The 12500-nt window shown below is 44.8% G+C and overlaps 1 protein-coding gene across 1 annotated transcript in view; it reads left to right on the top strand.

Moving 5' to 3' along the window:
- Positions 1–1934: 1934 nt before the first annotated feature.
- magi2b (membrane associated guanylate kinase, WW and PDZ domain containing 2b) overlaps positions 1935–12500 on the top strand; it is a gene marked incomplete at its 5' end in the record, with an annotated part of 101195 nt that continues 90629 nt past the window's right edge. The window contains one exon of the mRNA XM_083654183.1: positions 1935–2232. Coding sequence (XP_083510309.1) covers positions 1935–2232 — 298 coding nt within the window. The remainder of the gene's footprint in view (positions 2233–12500) is intronic.

Below are 12500 nucleotides of genomic sequence, written 5' to 3'. Positions count from 1 at the left end.
CACGCACACACACACACACACACACACACACACACACACACACACACACACACACACACTTAAAGGCATGGTATAGAAGTGGCAGTAAGAGGGACTGTCAGATTTGCTGGAGCAGCTCTTGACTTTTCCTGTTTAATATTAAATGAAACTTTACTTCAGCCGCTTGGCAAAGCCATGCAGCCATGAAAAGGTCATGACAAAAAAAAGGATTTGTCGTTCTCTGTTTGACATGGATTTATGTCATCATAGCAATTATGTAATGGCGACCAACATAATGAGATGTGCTGAAGACCCTAAGTGGAGGTAGTGATGCCAATTATAGGCCTATCTTTTCCCACAGCCACTACTTTTTTCCATTGATGGGCTGATCACACATCAGTAAATATCCTGTGTGATGCACTGTGGCTTGCATGCCCCATACACAACAACACAAACCACTCTGGTCCATGTAAACAGTGACGTGAGGAGGAGTAGAGGCATGTTAAGCTTCAGGGGCCACTCTTGCGTGTAAGCCATGAAGTTTGTTTTGACCATTTGCATTTAGGTAGTACACAGGGTGCTGTAGACCAGTAGTTCTCAACCTGGGGGTCGGGACCCCGCAAGGGGCGCAAGATTATTTTGGGGGGCCGCGGGATGATTGTCAAGAGAAAAAAAGCGGGGAAAAGAATTCTCCCATGATGATTAAATCTCCCATACCAATTGTTTAATGTATTATAAAGCTATATAAACTATAAAAAAACTATTTCAGTGAGTGAGTGAAATCAGTGTGTGAATGCATGTATGAAGCGTGCACACTGTCATTGGGTTGGGTTGCGGTGGGAGGGGGGATCACGAACCCCAGTCTAAAGTTTTTTGGGGGTCGCGGCTCAAAAAGGTTGAGAACCACTGCTGCAGACTATGTGCTGTCACATAGTAAAAGACCCAGTGATGTAGTGATAAATAAAAAAGATGGGTGACCTCCAGCTGGTGATCAGCATGAGACAAACAACCCTATAAACAGAAATCTGTTATTCTCAGCAAAGCATTAAATTACGGGTAACACTTTACAATAATGGTACATTAATTAACTGTTTAATTAACTGCTTAAAGGTTAGTTAATGCTTAATAAGCAAGCATTAACTAACCTTTAATTAACAGCCTTGAGGGTAAGCATACTCAGTGTGACTTTCTTGCCTCAATCCAACCACAATAACTTGAAACACAATTAGGAAATGATTACTGGACACATTAGTTAACTGTTATTTAAGGATTAGTTAATGATTATTAATGAATTAATGTACCCTTCTTGTAAAGTGTTAACAATTTGGCATCAGTTTGATGCTATTTAATTTACTGTGATTATGATGATAATATAATATAATATAATTTATGTATTTATATGTCAGCCTAAACTGACTTTCTGTTTACTAAAAAGAGCTAATAGTCTTTTCAGGAAAATAGTTTCTTATGTAATGATGCAGCCTTAAAAAAATGCAGACTGCTGACTGGATCATGTGCCTGTGGGCCTGTCTGTATGATCAGTAGAGAAAGCGCCCCTGGCAGCTGCCTAGCGGGAGTGAAGCGCCTCCTGTTTTATTTCCCCTCCTCTTTCTCTCTCTCTCTCTCTCTCTCTCCATCCTTTACTCCGAACCCGAACCATTCATCTCTCCCCTCCTTCAGACTTCACATCCGGGTCATACGCTAGTATCTGTCTCTTGCGTCTGTGTGTGTGTGACAGTGTAATAATTTCCCCCTGCGTGCCGTGCTGTACTGCAGCCCTCTGCCCGACTGCGCTGCTCGCCGAGCGGATACTCTGCCTGGCGTGCACCGGTGATGGAGCCACGGTCGCTGCTGTGAGCTGCAGCCGGACGCCGCGCACAAAAGGCAGGCAGAGATGATGAGACGATAGGAGGCTTTTGGATGGGCCAGCCCGTGGTGACTACTCGCCCCTAACGATGTCTAAGAGCTTAAAAAAGAAGAACCACTGGACAAACAAAGTCCACGAAGCGGTGATAGCCCGGGGGAAGGAAGGGGACCTGGGGTTCGAGCTGAAGGGGGGCGCGGAGAACGGCCAGTTCCCTCACTTCGGGGAGGTGAAACAGGGTAAAGCGGCCATCCAGAGCGGCAAGCTGGCCCAGGATGAGCTGCTGCTGGAAGTCAACGACATGCCAGTGGCCGGGCTCACCACCCGGGACGTGCTGGCCGTCATCAAGCACTGCAAAGACCCGGTCCGCTTCAAATGTGTCAAGCAAGGTGAGCTATACATTATGTGCACCCAAGTCAAACGAATAGAGGCGACGAGTAGTAGCCTATGCTGCGTGTTTGTTTGTGTGTGTTTGTGTGCGTGTGCGTGTGTGTGTGTGTGTGGGTGGGTGGGTGCGTGCGCGCTTGCGCGTGCGTGTGTGTGTGTATGTGGCTGGTTTGATTAATTAAGATGTCATTTGTTTAGTCGCCTGTCAGTCTGCAATAAAGGGGGAAATTGTGTCATTGTAGGTGGACTTCGTAAACCAATGCGATCAGGCCTATTTTTTTGGACCGTCGGTGAAATTTAAGTAAGGGCTTAACTGATTGGTTGAGTTCAGTACAGTACAGTATAATACTGTAATGATGCAGCCCGTTTGTTTATCACACAACGCTGCTGGTCCGATGCCACTGCCTGCCTGAAGGAAGGGGGTGTGTCCGTTTAGGCGTGATGCCATAGCCTGCGGGTTTCTCCTTGTTTTGGTCGTGGATCGGGCTTATTTTTATCAAGTAGGCCTACTCCCGTGGCTCAAATGTTGTTCTCTTGCTGCTGTAGTCTGGGCAGACAGTGGCCTAGTACCCAGTAGGTTAACACTATACAGAAATATGGGAATGTGTGTCCCAGTAGACTATTTACCTGATATTATTATTATTAGTAGTAGTAGTAGTAGTAGTAGTAGTACTGTAGTAGTAGTATTGATAGGTTAAGTTATTGCTATTACGGTATTACTAGTACTACAACTACAACAATGCAATTATGTCTTAATGAAAAATGTAAACTGTGTAGCCTAATTACTGAAAAGCCTGCAGCCATATTGATCATAATCTGGTCTACTGTAGTCAACATGTTTTGCTCTTCGCTTTAAACTCCCGCCTCCCAAATCACACATTCACCACACACACACACACACACACACACACACACACACACACACACACACACACACACACACGCACACACACACACACACACACACACACACACACACACACACACACACACACACACGGGCAGAAGCTACTATTTCTGGGATTCACATTTTGTTTACAAAATGGTTGTGAATCTAGGAGTGGAGAATAACTGAGTGCAGGTCTGATGCAGTATTGCAGTCTTCAGACGGAGTGTTTGCTTATTGTCAGGCAGTGTGTTGGTCTTGTTATGGACTGAGGCTGGCCTGGCTCCCTGTAATGTTTCTGGAGCTAGTGGAGAGAGCAACAGTAGTGTTGACTGAGTGACCTGCTTCTGTCAGCCATTAGAAAAGCAGACAAGCACATTGGATCGAAGAAACAGTGGAGGAGGAGATAGCTATCGCAGCCTCTGAGGCTCAGTTGGAGCATTTTCACTCTTTTTTCACAGCCATGAAGTGAGCATGACAGTGGCGTGTTTCAGGGACCAGGAATCAACCCGAGTCAAACCCTAAAATGGCTTTTCACATTTGACATCATGGCCAAGCTGTTCGATTGTCCTCCTGACTGTACATTTTGTGTTTCCATGAGTTGTGTGAATTTGATTGATTATTGATGAAGGGCTGCTGACAAGGATGGTCCACGTCCTGTGATGGTGATGCTATCAGGGTTAAATGCTAATGTGCTTGTAGCTCAGACCTGTCTCTCTCTCTCTCTCTCCTGTCTCTCTCTGTCTCTCTGTGTCTCTCTCTCTCTCTCTCTCTCTCTCCTCACCCCCGCTCTTATCCATTTAAACATGAGGCTATGTGTGCATTGAACTACCTACCTTGCAGTATTCATCATCACCCATGCTTTTTGCTTGGAGCAGACATCTTTTGACTGGACGTCCTTGAGGCCGCTTCTGTTTTTGAGCAGCTTATTGTCCCTTCCAACTGTGTCTTTTTTTAAATTCTGCTTTCATCCCCATCGCCCCCCTGTGTCTCTCTGTTGCTGTCACTCTCTCACTGTCACATTGTTATTCCACTTCCATAGAGTGGAGAGGAGAGGCTATTTACGGCCGTGTGCATGCAGACCGACTGCAGACACACTCACAGCCCCACACTGAGGGATACTCTAGAACAGAGGTTTCTCAACCTGTGGTACCGGCCGGGTACCACCGGGGGTACGCGGGACTCCCTCCCTCTCATACTTTCATAGGGGCGATCATTTCATTCTGAGGTGGTACTTGGTGTAAAAAGGTTGAGAACCATGGCTCTCGAAGGAGACTTCACCAGTGAAATAAGAGCGGGATGTCCTGTCCCTTTCCCCAGTGTCTGCTGCACGTACCACCGATGTGCACCGACTACACTGTGAGGGAAAGAGAAGGAGTGGAGTTGAGTATTTAATGGGCTGTGTTCAGTCAGGTAGAAGCCCCCGGGCTGTCCATCCCTTAGGGTGTGTAGCATGGCCAGCGAGGCAGAGACCACAGAGCAGGGTCACAGCCCGACTCTGCCCTGACCTCTGCTTACTGAAACACACACCCACACACTCGCTGTCTCTTCTCTGCCCCGGGACACAGGGACACACGCAGACAGACAGGCCCGCGGTGACTGTCTTAACACACACTCCCTGTCTCTTCTCTGCCCCGGGACACAGGGACACACGCAGGCATGTGTGCTCAAACTCACAAGGTGATTGAAAGATGAAAAGGAAAGGGACAGGAAAGAGCTATGATAGGGGAGTGTTCTGTGAGCCTGGTTTTATCTGCTGCATTGAAACAGGCTCAGACCAAGTCTCAGTCATGTAACTGGCTGTGCTAAATCAACCTCATGGCAGCAGTATACCAACATGAAAAAGAATCCACCAGCCAGAAGGAAAAAAAAAATCAAAGATTCTTATCCCTGTTTATGATTTGTGTAGATCACATTCATCTCAGCAGCAATCAGTCGTTTACAAGCTGCCTTTTATTCGTTCCAATTATATTTGACCAACATACTATTGAAATCATTGTTTTTTAATAGCTCTAGTTGGGATTATCTCCCAAGATATTTGTCTTTCTTAAACATATATTGTTATGGATTCTCAGTTAACTGCTGGCCAGTAATTGAATTATCAGTACTATATCCACCTCTATGTGATGATGTGATAAATCTCTGCTCTGTGCTCGTCTGCTCATCCTCGTCAGATTAGCACCATGCAGGAGGGAAGTGGAAACGGCTGCTCGGCTCGAGTGAGGCAGATTTATATAGTGCTGTGAAGATCATAGACACCACCAGCAAGAGGTGTTAGAACAGTATGGAGAGAGAGAAAAGTGTGAATGCATTTCTGTGTGTGTGTGTGTGTGTGTGTGTGTTTGCGTGTTTGCGTGTTTGTGTGTGTGAGAGTGAGAGTGAATGACTGAGTGTGTGTGAGAGAGAGAGAGAGAGGTGGGGTTATAATAGAAGAGAAGTTGAAACACACTATGGGAAGAATGGACAATTAAATCTCCCCTGATGGTTTTTTATTATCATCGTCAGTGGAATCTATGTTCTCATAAATTATTGTGAAACAGAGTGTGGTGATTTCATAAAGTGCTTGTTAAACTTTGATGTGTGTTGTTGTGTTATCTCATCACAGTTATTAAAATGCAATAGATAATAGCCTTCCTAACCGAATAGAATAGCCACAGTTCAGTTCAGGTTATTGCAGAGCCATAATTGCTCAATATTTCTGAATAATTTTGGAAGAACAATAGGTCGTCCATTAGGTTTCAGTTGCATTTAAGTGACTTAAATAGCCGTGGAGCAAATACAGTGAAATAATTATTAACACCTTAAGTGCCATAGCCGAAATAATTCGTCTTACATAATCCAACGCTTAAGTGCCAGAGCCGAGTTTACTCGTCTTACATAAACATTTTTTTTTTTTTGACGGTGGAACATCAATCAACAACTTTTACATCTTCGAGATCACTATTGGAGCAAGATAATGTGTATAATCTATTTTACCGACCCACTAAGTGTTGACAGTGCTCCCCCAGACGACCGAAATCAAAGAAAAAACTGCCGCAGGACCAAGCCGTTCAAGGAAATGCCGTGGCGATTTTACAGTAATCCACTCAAGACTTGTCTTGCCTGAGAGCGGCCGCGCACCGGCAGCAGCACACAGAGAGCGGAGAGCGATTTGCAAAATAGATCATAGGTGAAACACACTTTGAAACACCTCAGAAAGGCCATAATCAACATCTGCCCATCGCCCACGCATTCCCCGGCCCATCTTGACTCGCACAAGGAGCGTCCGCACGCACGCAAGCAGGCAGGCAGGCACACAGGCAGGCAGCAGCAAAAGCGCTTCTGACACGCCCGCTGTACAGCCAGGAGGAAAAGACACACGGAGGGAGGAGTTTGAATGAGAGGGGTGTTTCCTGTTGTTATGGAGGAAATTACTGTTCAAAACTATTGTTTAGAATGTCTGACGGTCTTACTGATGCCAAAAATGAATGGTTAAAGTGACTGTTTCACAAAAAGCCATTTATCTCTGAATAAATTTCCAGACGCTGAAACCATGCTGTACTCAACGGCTAATATCTACATAACTACTAACTCTGCAAACTAACTCTTTTAGACAGAGAAAGCACACATTCTATTAGTTATTTTTAGATGATTGGTGTTCATGAATTCTTAACAGAAAAGAATCCTCGGCTGTTGCTAAAATGAGCCAGAATCGTCAAAAACACCCCTGGCACAACTTACCTACAGGAATGAAAACATGGCTGGCATTCAATGTGTTAATGCTGTCCACTATTTCATTTTTCATTTTCATTCAGATCATTGGAGTCATTATCCTAGGGCTGAATCCACAACAGATATTGCAGATATTGAACATAACAATACAGTAAACAGGATATCAAAAATGCATTTGACCTAACCTAAAGGTACCCAGCTCTGGACAAAGTACTTGTAGACATAATAACCATACAAGTGTCAGTGCTTGGTGATATTGCTCCTTTGTGCTGTAATTCTCTGCTGTCCAGACAGTGATTTTGCCTCCCAAAGGGGCGTGAGGAGGAGGAAGAACCCAGGAAGTTGTAGCTGCTTGTTTTTTTGCAGTGTTTTCGGAGAGAAAAGAAGGTGGATTCAAAATGTTAATATAGCCTTTAACATTTAAGTGGAGCATAGCTGTCTCCCTAACACTGCGCAGCAGCGCTCGGCCACAGCCTATATAGGGCAAGCCAGGCCAGCGAGGCTGTATTATTTACTAATGAAACTGTAAATAGGAACTCAGCAGATGGCTACAACCACTTTAGCTGAAAAATAAAACTCCCCCTTGAGTCATGCTGTAACTTTCTACCCATCAGCTTTGTGAAAATCCAATTTAAAGGCTAAAAGGAAAGCACACGAGCAGGAAGTTCAGAGGCACTGTCCATTTAGAACGCTCTACCTCATACATATGAATGTGTTTACCATGTTTGGAGCCCGAGGTCATCTGTGTGTGCCAGTCATGTTCCATTATTTCTAGAATGTAGAGAATCTAGAATGCGTGAGGCTGTACAGTCGGATGTCGGAGTCCTGCACTGCCAGAGTTCTTGATGTGTTTGATGTACAGTATGGAGTCCTGCACTGCCAGAGTTCTTGATGTGTTTGATGTAGAGTATGGAGTCCTGCACTGCCAGAGTTCTTGATGTGTTTGATGTAGAGTATGGAGTCCTGCACTGCCAGAGTTCTTGATGTGTTTGATGTAGAGTATGGAGTCCTGCACTGCCAGAGTTCTTGATGTGTTTGATGATGTACAGTATGGAGTCCTGCACTGCCAGAGTTCTTGATGTGTTTGATGTACAGTATGGAGTCCTGCACTGCCAGAGTTCATGATGTGTTTGATGTACAGTATGGAGTCCTGCACTGACAGAGTTCTTGATGTGTTTGATGTACAGTATGGAGTCCTGCACTGTCAGAGTTCTTGATGTGTTTGATGTACAGTATGGAGTCCTGCACTGACAGAGTTCTTGATGTGTTTGATGTACAGTATGGAGTCCTGCACTGCCAGAGTTCTTGATGTGTTTGATGTAGAGTATGGAGTCCTGCACTGCCAGAGTTCTTGATGTGTTTGATGTAGAGTATGGAGTCCTGCACTGCCAGAGTTCTTGATGTGTTTGATGTAGAGTATGGAGTCCTGCACTGCCAGAGTTCTTGATGTGTTTGATGATGTACAGTATGGAGTCCTGCACTGCCAGAGTTCTTGATGTGTTTGATGTACAGTATGGAGTCCTGCACTGCCAGAGTTCATGATGTGTTTGATGTACAGTATGGAGTCCTGCACTGACAGAGTTCTTGATGTGTTTGATGTACAGTATGGAGTCCTGCACTGTCAGAGTTCTTGATGTGTTTGATGTACAGTATGGAGTCCTGCACTGACAGAGTTCTTGATGTGTTTGATGTAGAGTATGGAGTCCTGCACTGACAGAGTTCTTGATGTGTTTGATGTACAGTATGGAGTCCTGCACTGACAGAGTTCTTGATGTGTTTGATGTATGGAGTCCTGCACTGCCAGAGTTCTTGATGTGTTTGATGATGTACAGTATGGAGTCCTGCACTGTCAGAGTTCTTGATGTGTTTGATGATGTACAGTATGGAGTCCTGCACTGCCAGAGTTCTTGATGTGTTTGATGATGTACAGTATGGAGTCCTGCACTGTCAGAGTTCTTGATGTGTTTGATGTACAGTATGGAGTCCTGCACTGTCAGAGTTCATGATGTGTTTGATTTACAGTATGGAGTCCTGCACTGCCAGAGTTCTTGATGTGTTTGATGATGTACAGTATGGAGTCCTGCACTGACAGAGTTCTTGATGTGTTTGATGTACAGTATGGAGTCCTGCACTGTCAGAGTTCTTGATGTGTTTGATGTACAGTATGGAGTCCTGCACTGTCAGAGTTCATGATGTGTTTGATGATGTACAGTATGGAGTCCTGCGCTGCCAGAGTTCTTGATGTGTTTGATGATGTACAGTATGGAGTCCTGCACTGCCAGAGTTCTTGATGTGTTTGATGTACAGTATGGAGTCCTGCACTGCCAGAGTTCTTGGTGTGCTGGATGTACAGTATGGAGAGACAGATGGAGAGCGTGACCTTCTTCTCCTCACTTGTCGCTTTGTTGATGAGAAGCTTGAAGAATCAGCACATAACACATCCTGTCCGTGTTGTTGGTATTAATAACTCCACTCGCCAAGAGATGAGTACTGTCAGAGGCTGGAAGCTGCCGGAGAGCCAAGATCAGAGGATCAAACTCCAGCCCTCAGCCAGCCCATGACCAAATATATAACTGGTCCAGTTAATTGAATTAGGTCAATGTAATGTTGATGTGTTAACAACACTACGCCAGTTTTCAAAGGTCTAACCCACTCAGTTATTTTTGTAAGGGTGGCCTGCGATTGGTTGCGACGCTCTGTGATCAAGAAGTGATTGAACTGGAGATTTATGCTGTGTTCAAGAGGGCTCGTATTTACCGTGAATACGACATAAATCCACTTGAACCGCCCCCTCATGTGGTATTCATGACTGGTATGTGGATTTTGTCTTGTGTCTTGTGACCTGTCTTGTTAAGTTTTCACAAAATGGCGGACCCCATGGACCTTATTCACAGTGCGGCCATCTTGGGATGATGTCAACCGCTGGTTGGGAACGCAACGAGACACTCATCCAATCCCCTGTCTGGCTGTGTACACATTCATCTGCCCATTTATCGATGTGATCAAACGAAATTAGTGTGACAGAACTCAAACGTTTGGTGTACTGCTCCCATGTTCAGACAGGGGTTTGGATGAGAGTCTCGTTGCGTTCCCAACCAGCGGGTGACTTCATCCCAAGATGGCCGCGCTGTGAATAAGGTCCATGGACGTTGATGGAAAGTAAATACTGTATATTGACATTTTAGCTGTATAGAGCTTTTCATAGTCATATGTCTGAGGGACATGTTGATATTCTCCTTTGCATTTCCTGCATTAACGCAGTTAGCCGCTCGCTAGCTAGTGTGGTAGCTAAATTGTTAGCCTCGGTGGCTTCTAGTCAACTGTGCATGTTCACGACGTGACCACTTGAATGCCAAGCATGTCGTGTTACACAACTTCCGGTCTCGAACCCTCTTGAACGCAGCATTAGACGTAGTAGCGACCCATATTGTCGTCCCCAATAGAGTTTTTCATTTGATTTTCATAAGTCAGAGGATGAGTCAGGATCCCAAGGCCATTTCCCCCAGGATAAGGATAGGACCGACCTTTTAGTGATGAATCACCATGGCAATGAGACTCTAATGCAGCATGTGAGGTCGTATTGTGAAAAAGTGGCCATACGTCACATGACAAGGATGTTGCTATTAAAAGCAATTCATCTGGCTGAGATAAAACACCATATTCTTATGACTATTCATGATGTGTGTGTATGTGTGTGTGTGTGTGTGTGTGTGTGTGTGTGTGTGTGTGTGAGAGAGTGTGTGTGTGTGTGTGTGTGTGTGTGTGTGTTCAGTGTGTGGGAGAGAGAGAATGGGATTCAATGTATGCAAGTGTGCTCGCATTCATTGTGGGAACAAGAAGAAAGCGTTGGGTTGTGGATGTGCGCGCAGCATTGCAACATAAAACCCTGTTTATTGGTAAAATCAAACAAAATAGCTGCATAAATTTCTCGCCAAAATAATCACAGCTACTAAATTAAAAGACTTAGCACTTAGATGGAAAAACATTTCAGTCCATGCTATCATCATTCAGTGCTCTATTAGCCATTTTATTAGCCAATTCTTTCAAATCAATCTAATTATAGACTAGTGGCTGTTTTTTTGTCCAGCTTATGGTTTTCCAGTGTGTGGAATATATCTTTGATTTTCTTTTTCTTTTCTTTTTTTTACCTCATTTGAGAATTAAGTCCCCACACCTGCACTCAGCAATCAGAGCTGAACAATAAGAACGTGACAACACTCTTTTTTACATGTAAGGAATATCCTTACAGAGTGATCCTCGTCATGGAGCCTCCCGTCTGTGCTACTCTGGGCTGACTGCGCTCTCTGTGCCCGCAGCCCGTGTCCTCACCTGGCCCCCAGCCACTGCAGGTGGCAGAGCTCAGTGTGCGGCTGCCATAGCTGGGAGGCACACACACAGCTATCTCTCACCTCCAGAGGTGAAGACAGCCAGGAGGACATCTGTGTCAATGTGTTTGTGTGTGTGTGTCAAACATCGCCACAGCAAATTCACAGCTGGACATCATATAAGACACAAGGTCCACGAGGACTTTGTGCATTATGTATGACAGAGAGCCAGGTCTACGCTGAAACAACAGAGGCACCACCAAAAACTATAGCGTCATATCTCATTCAATCAGGCATGGCACACATGGCGGGGGAGAGTTTCCATTGATTAAAATAGTGCGCCTTAGCTACGAGCGCTAATCTGATGGCTTCTCGCTGGGCTTGAGATGTGACTGAGAAGGATTATATAAAAGCTGCCGTTAGCAGCCACTCCAGCCGCAGCACTGGAGCTGCTGATTGGCTGCCAACAATGTTCTGCTCAGAGGCTCACCGTCATTCCTGAGATGGGTGTCTTGGATCGGCGCCATCTTGGTGTTCATATATACACGCTATCACCAATACCCAATGTACAACATTTTAGCGACATTTTCCTCATATTGAGTGAGTTGCAGCCCCCTTTGTGCACAATGCACATCTCAATGCTGTCAAAGCTTAAGAATCCTTCTCTCACTCTTTACCCATACGTACATGTACATTTCTCTCCTGTGTGTTTGGCACAGGTTTGATAAGGGAAATCTATAAGACATAATACCTTTATGAAAAGAGTAAGCAGTAAGAGTAAGCTGGTTTAGTGGTAATGCAATAATTCACGAAAGAGTTGATTGTGAGAGAGTTAAATATTTGGAATGAATGAATGAATGAAGTTGCAGTGCCAAGGCAATCAGTCTCATTGCAGCATCACATGGCATCCTGTCTGTGTGAAAGAAATCTCATCTGATTTGCGTGCATGATTTGGATTGGTGATCTCTTTCTTTCTTACTGTAGTAGCTGATGCGTGCTGCCAGTAGAGGACAGTAGCTGCCTAACCAGAGTTATAGCTGATGCGTGCTGCCAGTAGAGGACAGTAGCTGCCTAACCAGAGTTATAGCTGATGCGTGCTGCCAGTAGAGGACAGTAGCTGCCTAACCAGAGTTAGGAGACTCTAGAACAGGACTAGGCAGTAACTTCTCCTGGTAGGCCACATGAGAAACCCAGATTGTTGCCGGGGGCTTTTTGTGTTTGTTTGTTTGTTTTTGGTCATGCCACAACCTAATTTGATCACTAGATTAAATGATAGAAAACATACTGTGCACTTATTCTTCAGCATTTCTTATATTTAAAATCACTCCAAGCAGTCAATTTAGGTCAT

Source organism: Poromitra crassiceps (genome assembly GCF_964638095.1).
Source record: "Poromitra crassiceps genome assembly, chromosome: 18".
NCBI lineage: Eukaryota > Metazoa > Chordata > Actinopteri > Beryciformes > Melamphaidae > Poromitra > Poromitra crassiceps.
Note: the sequence above shows the minus strand (reverse complement) of the source record. Positions and strands in the feature narration are given on the sequence as shown.